The sequence below is a fragment of the Diadema setosum genome, chromosome 3, assembly GCF_964275005.1.
Source record: "Diadema setosum chromosome 3, eeDiaSeto1, whole genome shotgun sequence".
NCBI lineage: Eukaryota > Metazoa > Echinodermata > Echinoidea > Diadematoida > Diadematidae > Diadema > Diadema setosum.
In genome coordinates this window covers 33934271-33961680 of record NC_092687.1, presented here as the reverse complement: position 1 = coordinate 33961680, position 27410 = coordinate 33934271, and the positions used below count along the sequence as shown (strand labels likewise).

General features: G+C 37.0%; 1 protein-coding gene across 1 annotated transcript in view; it reads right to left on the bottom strand.

The window, feature by feature from the left end:
• LOC140246801 (uncharacterized) overlaps positions 1–27410 on the bottom strand; it is a 112619-nt gene that overhangs the window by 76892 nt on the left and 8317 nt on the right. Inside the window, exons 3-5 of the mRNA XM_072326133.1 lie at positions 19341–20926; positions 18383–18529; positions 17023–17205 (exon numbers count right to left, since the gene is read on the bottom strand). Coding sequence (XP_072182234.1) covers positions 17023–17205; positions 18383–18529; positions 19341–20926 — 1916 coding nt within the window. The remainder of the gene's footprint in view (positions 1–17022; positions 17206–18382; positions 18530–19340; positions 20927–27410) is intronic.

Sequence of the window (27410 nt, the reverse complement as noted above, 5' to 3'; positions counted from 1 at the left end):
CTAACAAAATAAAAGCAAGAAAATCTTTCATTTCGGGAATTATAATAACGTGTGGGTGGGCCTGATATGGTGCGCTTGCCCCTGAACATTTTATGGAGGCAACTTTTTTTTTTTTCGTCAAAAAAAATCTTTTCAATCATTCAATTATTTAATATGGGGGGGGGCTTATTATATGCTTGACCTTCCAATTTTTTTGTTGGGTAATTTTTTTTTCTTTTTTTGGCAAAAAAAAAATCAAGGAAATCTTTTTCGTCTCGGGAATTAAGGGGGGGGGGTCGGCAATATGATATACTTGCCCTCCAGTTTTTGTTTTCTTTTTTTATGAGCTAAGGCTCGCACTCGGGCTCGCATTATCAATATGGATTGGTCAGCAGTAACGTGCTGTACATAGACCCTACGTACTTGTAAGTAGCACCGTACCGAACAGTACGGTCGATAATAGTAAACACTGAAGCTTTTCGTAGATATGTCTTAAATCAGTGCTGACAGAGCCCAGGATGAGAAATGTTTTTTGCACACGATTTTGCTGTCCCTGGGGCAAAATAAAAGAGTAGAAAAAAAACAAACAAACAAACACAAAATAATCATTAGCGTCCGGCGTTGAGGTCGCTCGCAGACTGAAGTGGTTATCTTTTTTTTCCTTTTTTTTTTTTTTTTTTTGGCTGAAGGGGGGGGGGGGGGCGTACGCACCCAACGCAACTCCCCCCCCCCTCCTGGTAACGCCCATGCAATCTGGGTGTTATGTTTGAATCTCAAATGGCTATGTCTGATCAAATCACCAACATTTCTAAATCAGTCCGTTATCAACTGCGCAATATCAGTCTTTTCGCAGGTGTTGACTCGCTCTGCAAACGGAAAAACTTGTTCATGCACGTATTTTTTCTCGCCTTGATTCGGTAATGGTTTGTTTTTACTACCAATTTACAAATTGCTAAATTACAAAACGCTACAAAAAGCCGCTGCACGTATTGTTTCTTTGTCACTCACCCCTTTCCTGAAGAGTCTTCATTGGTTGCCTGTACAGGAGCGTATTCGGTTTAAGATACTTCTTTTGGTTTATCACGTATAAAGGGGGCAGTTCCTGATTACAATGCTTGTTTGTTTCGCCAATACCAACCTTAACGAACTATTCGATCCTCAACTTCAGGTCTTTTAAATGTTCCATTTTCTAGGAAATCTTGTGGGTAACGAGCTTTCGCTCACGCTGGACCAACACATGACTGTGGAAGTCACTTCATCGTGAGCTGAAAGACTCAAGTTCCATAACATCTTTTGGGAGTGATTTAAAATCGTATTTGCATGTTTAGCAGTGCATTTTGAAGATCAGTGCCTCTTGAAGACAGACTTTCATGTCTTTTTTTTCTTCTGCCTCTTCAGCTTCTTCTATTACGGTGATGTATTTGTATCTCCAGTCTTTTTGCTTCGATGTAAAGCGCCTTGAGGATTTAATCAAGGTGGAGAATGGCGCTATAGGAATTGTATATATGTATTATTATTATTATTAAAAAACACACACCAACACACCATGAGACTTATGTCAGTACATGAAATAAACAGCCATTTTCACAGAAACTGCATCTTTACTATATCGCTATTGTTATTTGTTCCGACATCATTTTTGCGTCATCCGAATATCTCATTGTCATTACAGAGAGTTATCAATGTGCCCAAATATATGATATTAATAATCTTCATTTAAATGGTGTACACTTCCTCAAGCAATTCCAATCTTTTACACTGTAAAAACATCGGTGTTAGATTTAACACCACGAGTGTTAAATCTAACACCGGTCAATTTTCAATAAAGGAACCACACCCACAGGTGTTGAAAATGCACTGTGATGGTGTTGAAAAGTGTTCACCTGACACTTCGTGGTGTTAATTTGACACTGTACCTGGTGTTATTTTGACACTGTACTGGTGTTAATTAAAAAATGACACTATATGGTGTTGTTTTGATATTTGCTGGTGCTAATATCACACCCGTCCAGCTTCAATAAGAGACCACACCAGCTGGTGTTACTGTGCACACAGAGAAATTAGGGTTCTATCAGGGTTCTTATTTTCACCCTACGAGCAAATCTAACTAAGTGGCACCTTATAGGGTTCGGGATGGATGTAGGGGTGCAAATCCGAACCCTAAAGGGAGCCAAGTCTTAAGGGTTCGAATTTGGAACCATTCCATAGTCTTTCCCGAAAGCTGACATGTGCGTGTTGAATGGTGTTTGCTTAAAATGCCACACTATTTTTGGATATTATCGTATATTTTTATTAGAAAATATAACTACACGTTGTTAAAGAGTAACAGTGTCATCAGTAATACTGTACTAAACAAATTACTACTTGAATTAAACATTTGTTTTTTTCTTCTCGCACCGGGATCAAGAATATCATTTTAATGACGTTATAATAGAGAGAAAGCAAACGAGTACAAGTACACGTACTATGCGTGCACGCGTGGACCGTTGAGCACTTGGTCAATGGCAATTAAAGCTAAAATCGCATGCGCACGCCACGCCGTAGGTCGCGCGGTATACGTACGTGCATACTACTGACGTTCCTCGTTTGGAATGGACAGACGACCGTGAGGTTGGGATGATGAATTAATCTTTTTGATGAGCCAAACATTGTGAGTGGATAATTGTACTGTAATTCCGTTGAAAATATTTCACATTAATCGATGATGATATGTGTGAATTATGCTCATAGAATGCTGAGTGGTGAAAACTGATGCGAAAGAGTTGTATCGAGGTACATGTGTACTAACATGTCAGAAGTGCGATCATACATACAGTAAAGCAGAGCGAATAAGTCAATGAAAGTGCACAGTAATACGGAAAGCCTCAACCAAGGTACTAACTACGACCAACAGCCCCATACGCATAGCGTAATTACGCTATGCGTATTGGGCTGCTGGACGCAGTTACCAAGGTACGTAAGTAAATAGGTGACCGGATATAGTCGCATCATTTTCGTTAATGGGAATTATTACGTTTGAGCCGAGTTGAGGCTCAGTTGGATATTGGTTTCTGTGAAGTTGACAGAAAGAACGATGTAGGCATGTATGATGTGCCTAGTGAAGAAAAATAGTGTTCCTGGTTCATTTAGGAGAATTTAAGACATGTATGAAGATTGAAGTCAGAAAATTTAGGTTGGCCTTGACTCCTTGTTGTCTATCAATGAAAACAGAATGTGTGTTATAAATTAGCAATGCCATAGTCACAGAGCATAAGCAATAATACACGATATGTGAATTTAGATAATATCCACTGGAGAAGTTGCATGTGCTAGACATGACATAAAATAAGTCACACAAACAAGGTATGTAAACGGTAAATCACTTCAGAAGTACAACTACTTGATCCCATACTTTAGCAGGTAGATATTCCAATATTGATTGTATGTTGAACTTTGTTTTATTCAATTACAGGTTGAACCTTGCTGATCCATGCTGATGCATGGTGTTAGCTTGGTCTCATACTGGGCCAAAGGGACCTGTGTTTGATTGATTATTCATCATCGAGTTCACTATGCATCAAATTCAATAATGATCTTCAGGATGAGTGATGCAGGTCAACCTCGAGAGACTGGTGAGCAATATAGGATGCCAGAGCTGGAGATGGAAGATGTTCAGGATGTCAATCCTGGTTCCTCGTTGAGTCAGTGTGGAAGCCATGCCAGTTCTTCTGAGAGTGATGGCCAGAAGGGCATACTATTTGGCAGCTGAAGCAGCTGCTATAGCAACGCATCAAAAACTAGAGCTCGAGGAGTTTCGACTTATGCAGCGTAAGATGAGATTAGCTATGAAGACCAAGCTGCATTTTGCTGAAGCAGAGGAGCAGATATACCTTGACTATGAGAACAAGAAGCTGGGAGTCGGCTTTCCTGTGAAAGCAGAGGATGAAACCTTGCTGTACCCAACTGAATGCGCCAACCAACCAGTACACACGAGTACACCGATTTCCCTGACTAGAGAAGTAGCAAAAAAGTTATTTTCAAATTTTCTTTGACTTTTAGCAGATATAGTCCAAAAGCCAATAAGATCATCAGCATCATGTAGTATCCCTGAACCAGGTTTGATGAAATCCCATCAATTTTTCCGTAGATACATCCGTACTGACCGGGAGACAGACAGTCAACCTGAAAACATATGCCTCCGGCACCATTCAGGGCGGAGGCATAATAATGAGACTCCTATATGTCATGTATGTTTGAACCATATAAAATTTGAGACGGGTCACATTGAACCCCCTCCCCCCCCCCCCCCAATTAGATTTGCTAAACACCACTGTTCTAGAAACATCTTTCCATTTTAATTCAGAAAGTAATCACCTCCCTGTTTTTAGCCGAGGGTGAGCATAAAGCCACTCCATGAAATGAAGATTAGCATTTTTTTTTTTTTTTGCAAAATATATGTGAAAATGTCTAATTTCATAGATAACGATAACTATTTATTCTGTCTTCTAAACTGTTGTCAGGTTATTCCCTTTCTTAGAATGCACTGGCCTTGAATATTTACAAGAATACTCTAAAGAAATATATGATAGAAAAATACAAGAGAACGAACTTGCAAATTACAAATTTAAACACAACCTAAAGAGAACTTGACTTCTATTCACTTTTATCTTTTTTTTTGGGGGGGGGGAGGGGAGGGTGAATTATGGATGAAAATATGAATCTGCTAATGGATATGAAATACTCAAAGTATGTTTTCCATTATATTTCATACTAGATGGGGTTAGTTTGTATTGTTCATATTTTGGTTATTTCTTCACCATCGATAGCCTCAGTGCTTCAACAACACATGCACACTTTGAATTGATTGTTTAAGTAGGGAACAAAAAAAAACTAGATATATCGCTACGGCGACTGATATGCCTCCGCCATAATGCATGGTTCTCCTAATAGGTCTATAGTACAATGTCTTGACAATGTGTGATGACAGTTTCACACAATTGGCAAAATATTAAAATGACAGGTTTGCCACAAATGTGCTGAATGTTCACTTTCCTAGAACTACATGTAGGTTCAATTGGATGAATTATTCAAATGTCAGAGTGCAGGTATTTGGGGAAGTGATGATTTTTACTTGACTTTTGACCCTTTTATAAGTTTATGCATTGAGTAATCTTCAAGGTATTGAGAAAAAGTATAATTTCAGTATCAAATGGGAAAACAGCATTATCTAAACCTGGTCTTTGACCTTTGACCTCACAGTTCCACAGAAAATCACTGTTAGGTAGAACATGCATAAATATGTAAGTTTCATGATGATACCTTGAGTTACTTTCGAGATATGGAGGAAAAAGTGCAAGTTAGCACTTTCACTTGACCTTTTACCTTTTGACCTTTGACCTTTTGGCAAGAAACTTCCCCAAAAATACATATTGGGTAATACATGCCATACATCAAGTTAAAAAAAAAAAACCTTCAGGCATATTGCATTTTAAGGAAAGTAGTGATATTTTGAGGAGTTGACCTTTGACCCCCTGACCTTTGACCCATGACCCCCAACTTCCCTAGATAATCACTGCCCATCGGTACAAGCATATATACTAAGTTCCATGAAGATACCTTGAACCATTTGCGAGATATGGAGAAAAACATGAAATTTCAATTTTTTCACAAAATAACCTGTGACCTTTGACCTTTGACCCTGTGACCTTAAAATCCACACAAAGTATTATCCCCCAAGGATATACCCTCATACCAAGTTTGATGTAAAACCACCACACGGTTCTTGAGATATCGACAAAAACAAAACGGGACGGACGGACGTACGGACGGACGGACGGACGGACGGACGGACGTACGGACGGACGTACGGACGGACGGACGGACGGACGGACGACCCGAAAACATAATGCCTCCGGCCACTTCGTTGCGGAGGCATAAAAAGTCGCCTGCTGTTCTTTGTAGTAGACAGCCACACAATGTATGTCAATTTTGGGCAATCTCTGGCAATGCAATGTCATAAGTAGAGTAGTTTGTGACACTTGACAAAAGCATGATTTCTCACAAACCCTTTATGTATATAGGATTGAAAAATAGAGTTTGTTCCAAAACCTGAGAAAACTCAACATATCATATCTACTTTATTTTGCATATAAAAGAACACTGGACTTCACTCTTTAAGAAGGCAGAAACTTTTATCATTGCCCTTACATACGTCAGTGACTTGTCGAGGAAATGTGCATGTTTTTTCCTAAAAGAAAAAAATGTGAAATTCTCTTTAGGTTTTCCTTGAATTGTTCTACGCATGTGACATCATAAACTCTTCTCACTCTGCTGCGACTGCACAAATGATTTAAAGATTATTAACTTTTGAACTGAATGTCCGCTTTTCATTTTTTTTTTTTTCTGTGTTCTAGTAGTATAAGCCAGTTCGGGGTACCAGTTTGAGCATGTGCAGAAAAAGGTTATTTGTACCGAGAGACAGGTTGTTTTTTTTTTTTTATTTCACTGAGATAAGCATCTGTAATGCTAGGATTATTCATGGAGTCCTTATAAATGGTGCCTGCCAGTACATCCACGTGACAGCAAGGCTGGTATTTGGCAATGTTAACACACAAAAAAAGTTTGTTAACATATTCAAAACAACACTTAATAAAATAGATGATTCCCTAAGTGTTGATTGACGAACCATACTGGTCACTTCATCTACACTGCTTAGGTTCATTCTTTGTTTGAATATGAGTTCCATAAATGGCTATGGTGGGCAAGCTGCTGCATTATGTCACTTTGAATTGAGTGAAGTGCCTAACCAACTGAGAAAAATGAAAGGTCATCTGTACCTATGTGCACGAGCTACCTCCGGACTGGCTTATTGCTGCGCATTCACTCAATCCACATGTAGGTCTATTATGAAGGTGGACTTGCCCTCTAACTCTGATCATAATTTTAAGCTTTAAGTAGGTTGTATAAAGTGCTGATATATTTGTGTAAGGTTTGGTGAAAATTAAGTGTTAATGATTGGAAGAGTTGTGAGACTGTAACATGAACACTTGAGGTATTTCTCATGCATGATCATAAATCTCTGTAAAATATTGATGGTAATAGTAATAATGATAATAATGATGATAATGATAATAATAGTAATATTACTTGATTATGATAGTAATAATAATATATTTTGCTCCTGATCATTATGCTTGTGATGATGCCAATACCAATACCTGCTTTATAAATGTGAAAAATCGACTGCTCTTTACAATATTTTGAATGTTGGGGCTAAACTGCATACATTGTGTAATTACATTTATGGTCTACTGAGTACAATGTGCTTCTTGTTTCCATCGCTTGAAAAAAAAAACAATGTATCCAAAAAAAAATTGTTTTTAAACTTGTCTCACAAGACATATTCCTTCCTCTTTATGTCCAGTCTGTCATACCACTGATTGGTTAACCTTATTTTCCCTTTCTGAGGAAACATTTTCTGTGGAATTGTTAATGTTAATTTGATGCAATGAAAAGTGTTCTCAGATGTGCTATTCTGCCCGAGATTTATAACTGGGACATATCTTTAGCTGTGTGCATAAAAAAGTAACCAAATTTAGATGTGCATTCTTCATTTTTTGATTCTTTTTTTTTCACCTTTCTTATCATTGGTGTAATTGTATATGAAAAACAAAATGTGAAGTATACTAATTGTATAATGGGGCACATTCGCAAGCTCTCAAGCTTGGAATTGGATGGAATATGTCAGTACAAGTAGTGAGTTTCAAATATATATGACAGAACTTTGCCATACCCTTCGTTGTTTTGGCAATAACTTGTGTACGAGAAATCAGAGTTGACATATCGCTGTTAATGTCTAAGAGCGTCATAAAGGTGCTTTTGATTACCGTAAGATGTACCGGTAAATTCAAGGTACATATCTATGATCCATTCTAGAAGTAGAAGGACAATGTGAAAGATATTTGTCTCATAGTTTAGGCCTACTATTACTCTGCACAAGCTTCAGGGATTTTTTAAATAAAAAGAATTAATGTTTTTTGTCAATGTGGTAACTTCATTTAAAAGAAGAAAAAGTAATCATTTGATGGAAAGAAGGAATATTTGTCTTCTTATTCAATGTACTGATCAAATTTCATACATTTTTGATTTACATTGCCCTTTTTATGACAAAATATGCATCTCGTATGAGAATTTGTAGAAATACAATGTATATTTGATGTTCATTTTTAAGTCAACCATGAAAAATAAAATCGCTGTTAACTTGTCCCTCTTCCATGAGACATATATTAAAATGTTAATAATTTATATGTAAGTATGCACTGTATTTATCATGTTTATGTTCTATTTGTTGTTGAATTGAAGTCTCTGACTTCAGTTTTTGAAAGATTGTGGATTTAATTGACTGAGAAACTGTGTGTAAATCTATGCATGCTATTTTGCTTCATGTCTGGAGTGTTACCTTAGGCAATTGCTTGTGAAGTCAGTGAAGGCATCCAGTATATAATTATTTTGGTTAAAAAAAAAAGGTTACAATTTTCACCATATGGGGTGCACCAACGCTGGACCAACACTGTGGAAGTCACTTCCTCGTGAGCTGAAAGACTCAAGTTCCATAACATGTTTTTAAGAATAATTTAAAATCTTATTTGTTTAGCAGTGCATTTTGAAGACCAATGCCTTTTGAAGACAGACTTTCTTGTCTTTTTTTTTTCTCTCTCTCTCTTCTGCTACTTCAGCTTCTTCCATTCCGATGATGTATTTGTATCTGCAGTCTTTTTGTTTCGATGTAAAGCGCCTTTGAGCATTCAATTAAAGTGGAGAATGGCGCTATAGCAATTGTATGTATGTATGCATTATTATTATTATTATTAAAAAAACACACCAACACACCATGAGACTTATGTCAGCACATAAAATTAACAGCCATTTTCACAGAAACTGCATCTTTACTATATCTCCATTGTTATTTTTTCCGACATCATTTTTGCGTAATCAATATCTCATTCTCAATATAGAGAGTTATCAATGTGCCCAAATATATGATATAAATAATCTTCATTTATGTGTTGTTTGAAGGTTTGCATGGTGAAGTAAATGAGGAAGAAAGATTTGCGGTGACACCATGTGTATGTAGTCCTTAACCGGATCGTTGTTTGGCAGAAGAGCCTAGAAAGAGGAGAAACCAAGAGGGAAGCGACATATGGGGGTTGTGAGGAGGGCAACAAGTGAAGAGTGGGAGACAGTAATGGGCTAGAGGTTGAAGTTGCACTAGTGGAGACGGTAGAGAAAGGAACACAGAGAGTGGTAAGGAAGAATAGTGTGAGAATCAAGTAGGATGTTCGGACATCGTTAGAAGGGGAAAGATGAAATAGGAGGGAAGAGGAAGAGGAAGGAGTTGAATGTTGGAGAATCATGGAGATAGGGGAGAGCCGTAAAGATTCATGAAACCAAGAAAAGAAAAGCGAAGTCGGCGAACAGTGTGGCTATGGAATGCGGAATCAATGGAGAAAGGACGAATAATCTCTCGAAGGAAGGGTAAGTAGAGGAGAGATGAGAATATGTTGAGAGAAGGGAGAGAGAGAGAGAGGGGGGGCGAGGGGGGGGGGGGGGACAAAGAAAAGAAGTAAAAAGAACAAATTGAGATTCAAGACGTAAATTAGAGGGAGCTAGTATGGATCCTAGAGTGAAATGCTGCTGAGGAGAAGGGAAAAAATTGGAGAGGAAAATTGATGACAGTTAAATCCTGAACAGGTTCCTGTGGGAGAAATGCAAAAATAAGAAATCAAAATGAGGTTAAAGTGTAGACCTAAGGAGAGAAGACAAGAGCAATAACCTGTGGAGAAATGTGTAAATTAATACTAGTGGTCCTGAAAAGGACCGTTGGGTTGTATGGAAAGAAGAAATAAATGAAAAAGAAGAAGAAGAGAAGAGAACAGAAAAGGAAAGAAAAGGTAAGTAGTGTAGAAACAGACAAAAGTGTAAGAGAGAGAGAGAGTGGAAAGAGAAATGAAACACTGAGTAAAGGTGCTAGTGAAAATAGAGCAAGAAGTCTAGTTATAAGAATAACTAGGAGAACCGAGGAACTTGACGTTTCGGGCAGGTTGACTGTCCTTCGTCAGAAGTGAAGCGTGATCTGAGAAGAGGCGGGCTATATATGGAGAATGCGGACCTAGATGGAAGTGGTCGGTCGAGGCGGGCTCGCAGGCGAGCTGAGCGTCGGCTGTTGGTGGAGTGTTGCGGTCGTTGATGCGTTCTATTGTTCTCGGAGTGTGTTGATGGCGGAGTATATCTGTGAGAGCTAACTTGGCTGTTAGTAGGTCGTGGCCGGAGATTGGAGTCCGGGTTAGTAGTTGGGGTGGACGCCGGTGGAGTGGATGACTTGTGTCGGTGAGGGCGTCTTCTGGAACCAGCGATAGGTGTGGTCGTGAGTGGGAGGCGCGGTTGACGTCGTGGGCGCTGTTGTGAAGAGGTGGGGGAAGAGATATGAGAGAGAGAAGTAGAGGGGGGAATGTGCTGTGGAGAGAGTGTGTTGTTGTTGTTGTCATTGTTGGTGTTCGATGGTTTGTTGATGAGAGGGAGCCAGATGTTGTTGATGTGGAGTCCAGTGTCCTGTGTAACAGTGTCGTGTGTGTGAATTTCTATGGCTTCTCTGATGCGTCGTGTGTTCCAGTTTTTGATGGATGTGATGAGTTTGCTGTCTTCCCAGTTGATGCGATGTTCCGACTGTTGAGCGTGTTTCACGATAGCTGACTTTTCCCATTCCGAACGTCTGTAGCATGTTTTGTGTTCTTTCAGTCTGGTCTCTAGTGATCTACCTGTTTCACCTATGTAGACTTTGCCGCATTCGCATGGGATACGGTAGACACCTGGTTGTTTGTGTTTGGGGTGCTTGTCTTTGTGTGAGTGCAATGAATTGTGAAGTTTGTTGGAAGATGTATGACGGACCTGGATGTTGGCGGACTTGAAGATGCGTTGTAGTTTCAACCGACCACTTCCATCTAGGTCCGCATTCTCCATATATAGCCCGCCTCTTCTCAGATCACGCTTCACTTCTGACGAAGGACAGTCAACCTGCCCGAAACGTCAAGTTCCTCGGTTCTCCTAGTTATTCTTATAACTAGACTTCTTGCTCTATTTTCACTAGCACCTTTACTCAGTGTTTCATTTCTCTTTCCACTCTCTCTCTCTCTTACACTTTTGTCTGTTTCTACACTACTTACCTTTTCTTTCCTTTTCTGTTCTGTTCTCTTCTTCTTCTTTTTCTTTTATTTCTTCCTTCCATACAACCCAACGGTCCTTTTCAGGACCACTAGTATTAATTTACACATTTCTCCACAGGTTATTGCTCTTGTCTTCTCTCCTTAGGTCTACACTTTAACCTCATTTTGATTTCTTATTTTTGCATTTCTCCCACAGGAACCTGTTCAGGATTTAACTGTCATCAATTTTCCTCTCCAATTTTTTCCCTTCTCCTCAGCAGCATTTCACTCTAGGATCCATACTAGCTCCCTCTAATTTACGTCTTGAATCTCAATTTGTTCTTTTTACTTCTTTTCTTTGTCCCCCCCCCTCGCGCCCCCCTCTCTCTCTCTCCCTTCTCTCAACATATTCTCATCTCTCCTCTACTTACCCTTCCTTCGAGAGATTATTCGTCCTTTCTCCATTGATTCCGCATTCCATAGCCACACTGTTCGCCGACTTCGCTTTTCTTTTCTTGGTTTCATGAATCTTTACGGCTCTCCCCTATCTCCATGATTCTCCAACTTTCAACTCCTTCCTCTTCCTCTTCCCTTCTATTTCATTTTTCCCCTTCTAACGATGTCCGAACATCTTACTTGATTCTCACACTATTCTTCCTTACCACTCTCTGTGTTCCTTTCTCTACCGTCTCCACTAGTGCAACTTCAACCTCTAGCCCATTACTGTCTCCCACTCTTCACTTGTTGCCCTCCTCACAACCCCCATATGTCGCTTCCCTCTTGGTTTCTCCTCTTTCTAGGCTCTTCTGCCAAACAACGATCCGGTTAAGGACTACATACACATGGTGTCACCGCAAATCTTTCTTCCTCAATCTTCATTTAGTTGGTGTACACTTCCTCAAGCAGTTCCAATCTTGTACCTTCATGTCAAATGTATTTTAATGCACTGGTTAGTACTTGCTAACACAAATAACTGGCATAATGCAAATCAGCAGCTAAGGAAGATTAAACAAATCATCTCAATAAAAGTTGAGTCTTCCCTCTAAATCTCAGCAAACTTAACTGTTCTGATCATTCTATGCGTTTCGGTTTGACAACATGAAACTAACGTCCTACGCAAATATTGCGCACAGTATTGGTACTACATGAAGAGTTTGTTCGCAAACACCGAGGTCCATTTTGAAGATTTTGAAGTACGATCTCTGTCATAAAGCAAAAATTAGTATATTTTTTAATTATTGGTCATTACATATAAAGGTACATTTTTGAAGTTATGTAGATATAATGGAATATCCCTGAGCGCTTCACTAAATTGAACCAAAGATGCGAGATATGGGTAAAAAAAAAACATAATAAAATTATAAATGCAGTTTGGCAAAACAAGAGACTATAATCATTGTAGAGGATGCATAAAATATTATATATACATATATATATATATAATATCTCGCAATTTTGCTTTGCGAACCCTTGAACAGAGTTTGACCTGAAGAACCCCCTCGGAAATTTGATTGAAGGAAGGGATTATCTCACTTTTTTCAGATAAGTGCAGGTAAAAAAAAAACTCATTTCTCCCAGTGATTTTAAATACAGAGATTCTTTTTTTTTTTCTTCACACACGTCTCTATGGGGAAGGAAATATGCGCGTGACTCCTGTAGCAGAAGCGTTGTTGAACGGGAATTTTCAAAAAGCGCCGGGATATGTAAAAACACCGGGAAATGAAATAATGTGTCACCGGGAAATGTAAAAAAACTTTCAATATCGACTGGGAATGTAAAAACGCTGTAGCGGAATGTTAAAACCATGTGTTTCAATGGTATCATCCACCGATGGTATATGTAGAAGAACTCGATGTCTAACAGAATTGCTCATGAACCGTTTCCGCTGCTTCAATACTTTTGTAAACCTCACAACAGATTTTCACCAAACTTGGCAGATAACGTCTTTATGGTGAAAATTGTTTTGATCGTATTTCTTTGAATGATCCCCCCCCCCACGAAGATAGGAAGGAGAGAGGAGTTGAAACATCAGAGTACATGACCTTTTTTTATCTTTTTCCGTCAAATCGAAAAAGATAGAGCTAAGTTAATGCTATCAAGACATTAATGACTGAAATGTCATGTTCAATTGTGACATATCCAGCAGCAGAAGTGGGAGAGGGAGGGGGTTGAAGCCTTGGAGTCCATAAACACTGTATTTGTTTGTATCTTATTCTGTCGAATTGAAAAAAAAAAGTAAAGCTAAGCTAAGTGCTTTGAAGACATTAATGACTGAAATTCCATGTTTGATTATGGTGGATTCACAGGTGTCCTAATGGAGGAGGGATGGGCGGAGGAGTAGTATTTTTCGCTTTTTACACCTTTTGTTTTTGCTTTGTTTTTGTTTTCAGTTGGTACTTCTGTGTGGTACTGCCGTGTGGTATTGTCCTGTGATAGTCATGTGGTATAGCATGTCCACAGAAGAAAAAAAAAACACAAAAATATCCTGTTACATTTTTTCTGTAATTAAAGTGTACAAGAAAGCAGTTGTAACACCGTATGTATCCATACTACTGAACATTCTCGGCACACAACCAGAAGAAATTATTGTGTCCAAGTTACAGGCAATGACGTGGCATTAATGTACATGGTTCTGTGGTTTTGGAAGATGATAGTGATGCTCTCGATGATGGCCCATTTTTAAACAATAGAGACAGGGATAGCCATGCTGATGCTGGACACATCAGAGTAGTAAAATGTGTGACCAATAGATTGAATGTAATACCTCCTGTTGAAATCGTAGGAAAGCATGCGATTTATGAGAGCAACAGGGAAATTATAACATGTCAGTTTTTGTTCTCTTTCCACAAGTTGATACATTTTCCTAAAATCAGGTGGAGAACATGAAATGAGAAGTTGCAAAGAGTTGTATATCATTGAATCATTGGATATTAATTCCATTTCGATTGTAGGTTACGATATCCCTCTGCCAAGTCATGTCGCAATAAGGGGGCGTCACCAGCTTTATTTCAAGGGGGTGCGTCTTAAAACTAAATGTAACGCATATTTTTGGGACAGATATTTGGAATTCAGGAAGCTCTCAATCCCCAGACTTTTAGGATTCTTTTTTTTTAAATGGAAACAAAGGGGAAAAGGGGCACTGGCGTAGCTAGGATTTCATTTTGTTGTTCTTGATTTTTTGTTTGTTTGTGTGTTGTTTTATTTCGGGGGGGGGGGTAGTACTGCTGTTAGTATGCGAGGGAGCGAGAAAGCGGGGGGGGGGGTTGTGGTAGGGGGTTGTCCCCCTCCCACTTTAAGAACTTCTTGCATTCTAATGTTGTAAATGATGCAATTTGACGCATATCTTTGCTTGTTTTATCGACTTGAAACACAGTCCCGCTTGTTTAAGGTACCAGTATATTCTGATGTCGATTATTACTGAACAATATGCCTATAAAATGGTATCATCAAAGTAAACTTCCTGTGTTAATATTTACACTGAATATCAAGAACGCGACCAAGCAAGAGCGAGCGGAGTGAGCAAGGGGTAGGGTGTGGGAGGGGGTGTCCCCCTCCCACGGTTAGAAACTTTTGCATAATGATGTTGTAAATGGTGTAATTTGATGCATGGTTTTCCTTGGTTTTATCGACTTGAAATATTCCTACCCTTTTAAGGTACATGTAGCTGTATATTTTGATGAAGATTATCATTGAACAATCTGCCTATAGAATAGTATCATCCATATAAACTTCCTGTTTTGATATTTACACTGAATATCATGAACGCGACCGAGTAAGAGCGAGCGGAAGGAGCGAGAGGGGAGGGTTTGGGAGGGGGCTATCAAAAGACAGACTCACAACTTGAATCTTTGCCTGTGAATTGAAATCAATGAAGTAGATAGTGATGTTGCTATCAACGTGGTATCCAGTAGTCATTATAGGAAAGGCATACCGACAAGTGACACCAAATAAATAGGACTTACTTACTTATTTACATTGACAATTCATTAGTAAAGTCAGTTACATTTTTTTTCTTTTCGTTTGCATGATTTTCACAAAAAATGAGCTAAGATCATCCCATTACTCAGAGTCAGTGACGCACAATTTTGTCTTTTTATTCATTAAATATTTTGGATATAATTATTATAAGATGGACTCCATGGAGAAAATGTGGATATTCTTAAATGTTAAAAGGAAGGGAAATGACTATAATCGAGACATTACAAAGTTATTGCTTTAGCGCATCCAACAACTCAACAACAAAAGTGATTACTATACAGCTGTCCAATCTGGTTTCAACGAAGCTTTCCGTACACGTTTTTAGGCTAAAATTTAGAGCGAAGTATTTTTTTGTATATCCTGCGCATCTTTCATTTAATACTACCAATAATCAGAGAGATTAATGCAAAAAAAAAATAACAATGCGATATCAATTATGTGGAAGTTTACGAGGCTATCCTGGAGTTTGTTATGTGTAATTTTGATCATAATTCTAATGGGCCATTCTTCGGAAAAGTGTGCAATTACCGTTGTACAAATGACCCAACAAATGGAAAGAAATCAGCATTGAACATTTTATCCAGTCTTTTATCAATTCAGAAACTTCATTACCTTAGAAATACAAAACAATCAACGCCTGATTTTTGAAAGGTCACATTTTCCCCTAGAAACATTTCCACACATAGAGACCTTTTTTTTTTTTACATGTTAAATCCAAATATCAGATACGTTGCCAAATGCAGCATCTTAGAAATCTGTTGATTGTCAGCTTATTTTTTGCTTCAAAATGGCAATGCTTGTTTCTTAAACAACAAGCTTACGATAACATAACACACATCATGGGAACATTTTAAGAGTAAGCTTTGATTTAATCTGTAATAAGAATGATCGCAATCTAATATATATATAATATGTATGTATATATATTATATATATATATATATATATATATATATATATATAATATTTCGGTTTAAAATATGTTCACCTTATCTAACTTCTTTTCCTCCATTCTAAATATATCAATGATCTTATTGATCATGTATGCAACTTTATTAACAAGACAATTACACTTCTAATAAATAGCAAATGTCAGGTAACATCTCCATGTATGCGTTAGGTTGACTTTGTTTGACACATGAAATTACACTGATATGCGGCATTATACTTTGATATTCTCTCAAGAGTCTGGAAAGGGAAACCTGATTGCGATTTGGTGACCTGATTGAAGTGATCTCTTAGAGAAATATCAAACTATCATATTTTATATGATATTTCATTTAGGCACTTGTGGGGCAACAGGATGAGGTACAGAAGAATTGATTTGAATGATATGCTAACGAGTAAAAACTTATATAATCGCTTCCTTCTCAGGAGGCATGGGGTATCTAATAGGGTTATATCGGTTACTTGGGATCATATTTCTAGTTTTATCCCGGACGTCCTTATAGCTTTATTGATATGTATTTTACAGGTCTAACCTCTCGAGTGAATGTATCCACACACACACACACACACACACACACAAAATTCTTAGGGAAAATAATCGATTTAAACTGTATGAACATGCTGGCGATACGTAAATCAAAGTTTTGCACACTTTTTTGGGAAAATGGTCCTAATAGCTCACTTTATGAACATTATGTACCCATCCTGTGTGTGTAGCAAAACTCATATCATTTCCCACATATTTAGAGCAAGATACCAGAAACCATTTCAACACCATAAAAGTTATAATCACTTGTCAAACAAAATAATGGCTACCATGAGCATGCCTCCAGAATCATGAAGAGACTAAATCAATGAAACAAATAAAGACTTAGACGGAAAAAACTATGCATATTAAAAGTCAAAAGTATAAATCTAACATAGTCCTGATATGACATACTTGACATGATGACGCTGAGGCGATTGCTGTTGAGAGGAAATCACCGTCCAGGTAAGAGCAATTCAGGCTGAAGCTTGAAAGACTTGACATAGTGACTGCCCATTTTGCCAAGTTACCCCCCATCGAAGAGTGATGTCGAGAACCGTCATTCCAGCTTCCAATAGTTATATTCACATCTTGAAGCTGTAGAAAGACAAATTGACAAGATTTGAATAATAATTTGTAAATAGGTTAAAGTTCGCAAAAAGAGTAAATGCAAATAAATCGATAAAATATACTGCAATTTAAGTGACTGCGGGACGAATATGAAGAACATATCAGTTAAAACAAACAAACATACGCCAACACACACACACAAATAACTCCAACTTTTTAAGTCTAAAATCAGTGTTTGTTTGTTTGTTGTTGTTTTTTTTTTTTTTGCAATATCACATTAAGCACACCCCATCACTTTTTTGTTTGTAAAAAGCGATATGTCTAATTTACCACTCATCGCATCGTATAATGATTACAAATTTTATGTTTGGTGATTTCAAGGTATCTATTTCCATGTTACACTGTATCATTCATGTTGTAAAAATATTAATGTACTTACACGCAAGCTGCGGATTTTGCGATAAGCATAAGCTGATCTAAATAATAGGGGTATGACAGAAACCTCTGTGCTGGTCAGCTTTTGTCTGACCCGGGACGAAAACGGAAGTGCAGGCAATAAAATATGCCTTCTATATAAAAACGCAGGTTTTCCAAACACTGAAAAATACTATGTGTTTTGCTCCCCTTCATCCACCGAACAGTATTTGTGCTGAATTGGCAGCTGCATGGGTACTAATCAATAAGAACCAAAAAAAGTAGAAAGCTAGTTTTATCCAGAAAAAGGTCCTTATTTATTGTCATAATAAGTGATAGCGATAATAATATTTTGGTTATCATAGCAATTCAGCATTAAAGAAACTGTATACATTTTTATTCAGTAGAAATTAACAAGAAATTTCTGGAATCTCAGCTGCACAGTAATTATTTGTATAGTTTCAGTTACTGGAAGCAATTTTACAGTGAAACTTAAGTTAAATTACTGTAAAACTTACAATGAATAGCCCTAGGTCTTACAGTAATTCATTGTAAGACTTACAGAAGAATTTTTCGAAAAAAAAAACATAATTATGACGTACATGATTTACTTGTGCCTAATGCAGACAGTGCCTACTGAAAGAGAGGGAATGATTCGGAGAGAAACAGCACGTATTTTCTTCATAAAATCGTATACTTACACATCGTACATACTGTTTATCACTTCAAGTTCAGTTTGTATAGCACAGGGCGGGAGCTACGAAACTGCTAGTATCGTGGACGATCTCACCTGACAGTTCGAAGCCTTGTAGAAGTCCGCGTGGAATTTTGAGTACTCTATTGTCACTTTGCGCAGCACACAGCTGGAACACATTCCCTCTGCCAAGTCACGTGACATAGTTCTTCCACAGATGACTTTGTCTATAAATAGCGACCGCTAATGTATGAACCAAACATTAATTCATGTAGATAAAACATAAAGGTGGAACTCTAATAAACACACACACACACACACACACAAAAAAAAAAAAACAATCGCATTCAATTTGGACGGGGGGGGGGGGACAAAAAAAAAAACATGATTACTGCATTCATGTTTTCATTCAAGCCTCCAGGTACTGGATGGTACAAATAAAAAAAAAATGCCGGACCTGCTTCATTTCTTAACGGGGCTGACCGAGAAGAAAGGAAATGAGACGTGGATTCATAATACATTGTACTGCGAGTCCTAAATGTACGCACGACGTAGTGTATATCGCATCGAAACATTAAGACAGGAAACTGTTTGAAAATTGATCTGATTTGTCAAGAATATGAAACAGTTGCAGTTCTCTTCCAATGAGATATCACTATTTCTTATTATCTTGGGAAACATCGTAGGGTTGTTTAATCGAAACATTTCAAGCAGGCTGTTGATATGACATTTGTCGTATTTATATCATTAACAAAAGATACAAACAATTCATAACAGTTTCATATCAACTCAAAGGCCAATTATATTGATATTAAAGAGGAAAGCATTTTAAATCAAATGCAACATTATACATCTATTTGAAAAGAACAGGCTAACGACAATCAGCGTAAGTTTTCAGAATGTTAACGATTACATTGTATAAGGTACAGAAGGTAAAAGGATTCACGCCCAGTCACGCAGAGAAGAAGCCACCACTAAGAAAACGGACCAAAAATATATTACCGTTTTTCGTAAATTATTATTTTCAAGTCGATTTGCAAGTCGTGTCACTTACCGCTTGGTCAAAGCTCACCATGAATGCTACTCCTGATTGTGTATGTTGTGGCATATTAATTGATAGCTTGTATTCTTTCCACCCTTCTCCGACTGTTTGGGCGGCCTCCTCAGTATGACATTCAAACGCAACGTCAATGCAGAAATCCTTGTTAGCACACTTTAGCAGATCTTTTATGATATCAAGGCCAAGTTCTTTCCCTAATGCAGAGGCGAAGTAAAGTAGGTAGCGTAACTCTTCACGTTGGTGAATAAGTCTTTTTTTCAGCTGCTCGTACTTAGCACGATCACTGACGTATACATTTGCAACATACACCCCTCCAAGATATTCTTGGAACAATTTATGGGGGAAAGAAACCTCTGACTTCACAACAGATCGAGTACTATCCCGTTGAGGGTATGCGTGTTGTGGCAAAATCAGTCGGTCCCCACCATGCTGACGCCCCTCTCTGTTGGCTCCTTTATCTATAGTCAAAACCCCGACTTTGCAGCATGTTTCCATAGCGTCATTACAATCTTTGAACTGTTCTTCAGGAAATGTAAACGACTTGTCAAGCAACCCGTTCAGTGCTATTTCACTTATATCTCGAATCGCTCTTTCAGCTTTCGTCAAATGATCATCAATCTCTTGGTCGTGTAGATGCTCACATTCTTTTGATGCGTAGTGTTCTATCAGAAAAGAGATAATTTCTCCAAAAATCTGAGAGAAAGTTTGCAGTTTTGACATTTTTTTCCTTTTGTCTTCACTGAAGTCATTCCACATGAGGCAAAGCATTGCACAGTAGATAGGAAACGGGGCCATGTTCGATCGAATGATATCATTTTCCTCCATAAAACTTATCAAGCTCTCTGCAAGAGCATTCTTTTGTGTACTTTTAAAGTATCGCCTGATATAATTTGTTAAGTTCTCCTCGGTAAATCCTTCCACGTTGATAAAAGTATAAGTTTCGGCAAGTTTTTTCGTTATCTTGAAAGCATGGCTTCTCCATGGTCGTGTGGTAACTATTACCGTACATGACTTATATTGCTCCATTGCTAGAATGCGGGCGACCTCACTGTTGCTCCTGTCGTCTAAATCTTCGCTAAACTCGTCAAAACCATCCAAAACAAGAAGAATTCTGCTTTGATGTTCAGAGATATAGCCATCTATCTGGTCCGGTGTTGCTGCATTACAATCAGACAAATAGCTTCTCACAATAGCACCAATACTCTTATCAGCAGTGACATCTCGAAGAGGAATTACGATCACCCAATCCAGATCGTGGAGAATCCTTCCCTGGCACCAGTCCCAGGCGATTTTAGAGGAAAGCGTTGTTTTACCAACACCTCCTTCGCCCTGGATTAGAAGCCGATTTGTGAGATTTCCACTCTCGTCATTGGCCAAAATGTCCTCGTAGGTAATTGGTGTTCTACGCGAGCTGCTTCTATCTGTCAGGCTCAAATTTGTGAAGATTTCATCGAAGTTAACGCGTTCCATAAAGTTAAGTGGATCCAATATGAGCGTACGGCGTGACTCACGGTAATACTTCTTCAGTTCTTCCTTGCATTGTTGTACTTGTTTCTCTTCAAGCGATGGCAGGTTTGATGCTGATTTTTTGGAAGAGACAAAAAAAAAAAAAAAAGATGTAGAGAAATAAATCCATGATACGTATATATATATATAGTACTATGTAATACATAATATGTTACTGTTCATATCATTAAAGGTGTGTATTATAAATATATACAGGGTGTCTCTAAAAAAGTAAACCCAACTTCAACGGCAAATTTTCAGAAAACTATAAAATATTTACAAAATATTTTTTCATGGTTAGATAGTCCAATAAGTCCTCTGTCCAATGATACCACATAGGTAATGTAACTCTCATGCATGACTGACCATGATTCAACTTAGTGAATGGGTGTCAAATCATCACTGTGGCAAGTTCTGTGATCAGCATACTTTCTCACATTGTACCAGGTGGCTCTTTTTGTTGGAGGCTGCCTGTCGGGGAACTGCACCCAAAAAGCCTCTTGAACTTCCACGAAACTTCTTGTTTCCTGGTGTCGAGTTACCAGGAATACTCTCGGCTCAATTGTCAACTGTACCATGTTTGGAAAGCATGTGAAGTGTGCCTGTGTAAGGAACAACCTTTGCTGAAGTTGTTTTGTAATCATAGGCTTAACATGTGACAAAAATTTAACTTCAAATATGCCCTGAATGCATGACAATAGCAAGAAATAACTTGCCACAGTGATGATTTCACACCCATGCACTAAGTTTAATCATGCTCAGTCATGCATGAGATTTACATTACCTACGTGGTATCATTGGTTAGAGGACTTATTGGACTATCTAACCATGAAAAAATAATGTGCAAATATTTGATACTTTTCTGAAAATTCGCGGTTGAAATTGGGTTTACTTTTTTTAGAGACACACTGTATATTATACATAAGATTTCAGTTAAATGATTTACTTTAATTCCTTGAATTTCCACGGAGATATAAAAAAAAAATGTATTTACAACATGCATCCATCACAATGGAAATCAACACTAGTTATACGTTCAGTATATATTACACAACATTACAATCTCAGGACAATAAATCAATTGAAATCATTTTCAAATACCATTGTGTGTGGGGAGAATCTACATAAAAGCAGATATTTTGGAGTTTTTGTGTACCGAAAGAAAGTCAAACATAATTATATGTGCATATGTATATTGTATTATTGATATTTACACTTATATACTTTATATATATAATGTATATATGAAGAGTTTGTTTGCAAAAACCGATAAGTCCATATTTGCCAAATGGATATATTTGCGATTAAAGGTCAAGAAAAATAAAGAGAATGATAAGAAAATTTTTGCTTCTTTTGACCATAACTTCAAAAATGTACCTTTATATGTAGTGACCAATGTATCATTTAATAGGTATTATTTTGTACTTTATGACAGACATCGTACTTCAAATCTTAAAAAATGGACTTATCGGTTTTTGCGAACAAACTCTTCATATATATATATATATATATATATATATATATATATGAAGAGTTTGTTCGCAAAAACCGATAAGTCCATTTTTGAAGATTTTGAAGTACAGTCTCTGTCATAAAGTACAAAATAATACCTTTCAGATGACATATTGGTCACTACATATAGAGGTACACTTTTGAAGTTATGATCAAAAGAAGCAAACATTTTCTTATTATTCTCTTTATTTTTCTTGACCTTTAATCGCATATATCTCCATTTGGCAAATATGGACTTATCGGTTTTTGCGAACAAACTCTTCATATATACATGTATATGACACATGTATTTATTTTTCTGGAGAGAGAATCAGTCAGATTGAAGCCAAACGTAATACTGATTTGGAATATGTATCTAAATGGCTGAAGTGTAATCACTTAGTTCTAAATTCCAATAAATGTGAAGCTATGATAATTGGTTCACATAAGCGAGTTAAAAAGCAACATATCAATATAGTAATTAACAACACAACCATTAAACAGGTTTCTTGTTGTAAATATCTTTGCGTTTATGTTGACCAATCACTTGACTGGAATGAACACATCAATTATTTGTATAAAAGTACAGTGAAAAAGTTGTACTTGTTGAAACGAATTCGGTCTTTTATTTCTGATGATATTGCCCTTTTGTTTTATAAATCAATTATTCAAAGTAAATTAGATTATTGTGATGTTGTGTGGAGGAATATAACGAAATCTCATATTCAAAGACTCCAAATTCTTCAAAATAGATCACTGCGTGCTGTACTGAACGTACAAGCTAGGTTCCCAACTGACTTATTATACACAGCACTACCCATCGATAAACTGGATAAGAGGCGACTTAAACATACTCTACAAATTATGTATAAAATTGCACACAAGTTTTGCCCGAAATATTTGCTTGATATGTTTCAATTCAAAGTTGTCAGCTATAACGTAAGGAATTCATCGTCAAATGTTGTGTTACCTTTGATTAAGACTTGTTTCATACATAAAAGTTTGACATATTCTGGATCCAATGCATTGGAATAAGTTACCATTGGAATTGAAACAAAAACCAACGTTTGTAAGCTTTAAAAACGCACTTGACCGAAACTGTTAATTGACGTTTTCAGTGTCCCCCTTTGTATGGGCTTCTCTCTCCCTATTTTTCCTCTCTCTCTCTCTCTCTGTTTCTCTTTCTGTCTGCCTCCCTTATTCTCTCTCTCTCCTGAACTCTCATTTGTTTTCGTCTCTTTCATTTTAAACTACGGCGATCATTTGTATAATTCTACATGGTTATCTCTGATTGATCATGTTTGTTTCTGTCGAAATGTGTGCCGCAGTTTCATTAACATGTCATTGTGTTTTTTCTATATTTTTTTTTTGTATGTATGAGTTTTGTTTTTTGTTTGTTTGGTTTCTTTTTTCATTTCTGCATAAAATGTATATCTATGTTGTATTTTTTTTTTATCCGCACGGACCTGCGGAAGAACAGCCTTCGGGCTGAAGTATGTGCCGTGCATAAATAAATGAATGAAATGAAATGAAATATATAAATATGTATATATATATATATATGCAAGTCATGTATTATATATATATGAAGAGTTTACCCATCTGTTTCAAATGTACTATATTCATAATTTCAAGTTTTGGGGAAAAAGGGATTTTTGGATTATTATATTTAGCAAGCTCAGACTGGAATGATATTTTCCCGTATTATACTTATATGATACAACACTAACACCACTCTTTAAAAAAAATCCAGGTCCGTACGTTTATTTTTATGAATTATGTTTGTTAATGTAGTACCTTTTAAAATCGAAATTTCGCATTTCGGATATATATATATATATAAATATATATATGGGTCAACCCAATTATACTAGGATTTTCCCAGAGGAACATGTTTTTATTCACCGCTGAAGTTCACCATGTCCAGAGCAGCGAACGAACGTGAGGAATAGTACTGCACATACACTTGAATACCATTTAACATAGTTTGCAAAGATCTGATTCAGTTCAAAATCCTAACGAAATATCTTTAGGGACACGTGTACGTGCTTGCAGAATATTAAAAGCTTGTACTCTTAACCTGTACGTAATGGTAGACAACTGATGATTTAACTAAATTCGTCGTTTCTGTTGAAATATTGCTCTTCCGCTAAACACTTTCTCCACTTTACGCGCATTTTACAGAAACTCAATATTTTGATCTCTTATTTCGCTATCCCATACTTTAATCCTCACTCCCAAATAATAACATACCTTTTTAAGATGTATCTGATCTAGGCAGTCTCTATAACCCTTCAAACATAGCATATTTTGCGTCACGGAGGTTCGCATGTAGCTCACGGACGTTCGGAACAAACAAGATGCAGCTCTCTTGAGTTGGAAACGCATTCTACTCACAACAAACAGCAATTTCATGTCGAGAACAAACTCCTCTGCAAAATCCTGAATAGATATTACCAATTCTCAATTACATAAGCTTGTTTATCTTCTCATACTGAGGTATCAAAGAAAACAATTTTTCCATCTCTCGTGAATGAATGTACAAACGTACGTGTAATCTCATCCTTGAGAACGAATATATTTATCAAAACTTCGTTATCATGAAGTAAAGATTCAGGTCCTAAATTTGTTATCTTAAGTCTACAATGCAAAATTTTGCTTATAACGAACATGGTCACAGCTAAAATTATGACAAAGAATTAACATAAAAAGACAACAGAAATGTGCTCCGTTATAGAAATACGAAGTTTAGCTGGGGAGGGCAAACGAACACGTTGGGAAGAAATCCCTCTATGTTTGCTCCTTGTGTTACACACTGTTACCGAGGAGAATTTGTATTATTATATTAGTCAGAAATGATAATAGGTTCGATACTGCGATGTTTCGTCATAACAAGACACAATAAGTCCATATAACTTGGATGGATGTTTGTGACTTCGATATCATACAATATGGTTTGTTATAACAAACATTTTGTAGCGCGTCATTTCGAAGGCTCGTTATTCATACAGTTTGTCAATACGAAACTTGATAGAGTTCGTATAATTATGAAGCTTTTTTATTCGGTAAATGATAGGAATATCCGAAGGTTAATCGAAAGGTTTATTAATTGGAACATGAAAAATCGTGTTCGCTTATCCAAATGTGGAGAAACAAATTAACAACTAAAATCCTCCAAATTTCAAAACCTCATAATAACCGTTTTCACCTAAACGAATATCAGGCCCTCTCCACTTTTACAGGGACGGACCTAAAAATAATGATCCTTGATATTTATTTTTCGGACTAACAAACTTTCGGAATAAGAAAAATTTTAATAACAAACCTCCTTAATTAACTAAAAACTTTTTTTTTTCATTTTCGGAATAACAAACCTTTGGACATCGGAGGAACGGATCTTAGGAAGAGCGAACGTATCAAAGTGCAACCTTAAACCTATTCTTAATCATTACTTTGTTTAACATGTGTTTTCAAAGTAAGCACAAAAGCACAAACAAATTGACGATCTCTCTGTCTCTTAAATGTAAAATGAAAATAAAAATCTTGGAAAAAATTACAAATGAATATTGCTTTTCATTGATGAGTATAAAACAACACCATGTGATGATAAGCGGAGGATTTGTGTGTTTTCATCAGACAATAATTGTATACTGCATGATTTTTGTTCGCTTGTGACGGCATTTCGATGAATAAAAAACATAAACAAGCAAACAAAAACTTCTCCAGAGGAATTTGGTATAACGGGAGTGCACTGGCAATACTTTTCTCTGTGTGTTGGAGCTCGTTCCCTTCTCTGTTTCTCAGTCATTTTCATTGAACTGCTTCCACGTCCTTTTGAAACTTTTCCGTTTCTTATTCAACACATGCTCATTACAGACTTCTTCCGTCATTATCCTGAATGTGATTGCGTAGCACTTTTCGGATTTGTTTTGTTTTGTTTTGTTGTGTTTTTGTTTTCTGTTTGGTCGCAGCATGTTCAGGCTATTGAGGGAATCGAGATAAAAATCGTCATGAAGAGAAAAATAAGAATGAATTAAGGCATTTAATATCATGACAATTACAGCGAACGTCCGTTATGGAGACCAAAACTGGATGTGTTCTGTTTGAGACGGCAGCTACCATACTCAAAAGATAAACACTTAGAGCACCTGTCACTAAAAAGTGGCACTGGTCCTCTTTCTCCTACTATGTAATCCACTGACTTATTCAACCAATGAACATCCGTGAAAAAAAAAAAAAAAACGTTTTCCGTTTGTTATTACAGGCAAATTGAGTGCTGAACGCTATTCACTTTCGGGTATGAGCGGCTCGGTGATTTGGTAATATTTTCAACTAACATTAATCTTTATGTGCAGTGATATATTTGTAATTGTCAGAAATTTCCTTTCTCGGACAGAACGTCCGTGAGCGAAACTTTCAGAACCTGTAACAGTACAAATTGTCTCCAGAACCTCATTAGAAAGACATTTAAACGCACAGAAATTAAAGATTACGCAAAATTCCATTTTCCTATAACTTTGTTTTAAGTGTTTAGCTGTTTTTTTTTTTTGTATAATTAGAGAGAAAACAAGCGGGTGTAAGTAAATTTTCAGTTGCTTGTTCATCATGATCACATAACGCCTTAAAAATTCTGAAACTACTGATCTAAACTCATTTCCTACTTTGTAAAACTTTATTTGTCGCTATTCGAGCCAAAAGTTTTAAAGAATACAGGACACCTTAGGGACAAGTTATCCCTATCGGAGGGATTGCATACGTCACGGACGTTCTCTGGAATTATCACGGACGTTCGTTCTACTACTAGGGTCATGTTCCAGGACGGATAACTAATCGGCAGAGATTAACAAGCCTTCCTAACTCTTTCAAAAAATTGAAAATGTATTGTCAATGCAAATTATAAGAAATTTGACATCCTTACAACATATGAATTGCTCAAAGGGGGATCAGGAGGTGAATTTTCAGAGAAAATATTAATTATTTGCTTGGTTTTTGGTGAATTGCATGGTCCAAAAACTGCGGACGAACCTCAGTCCGCTACAAAAATGGCATGCAGCTCCTCGGCTAGAG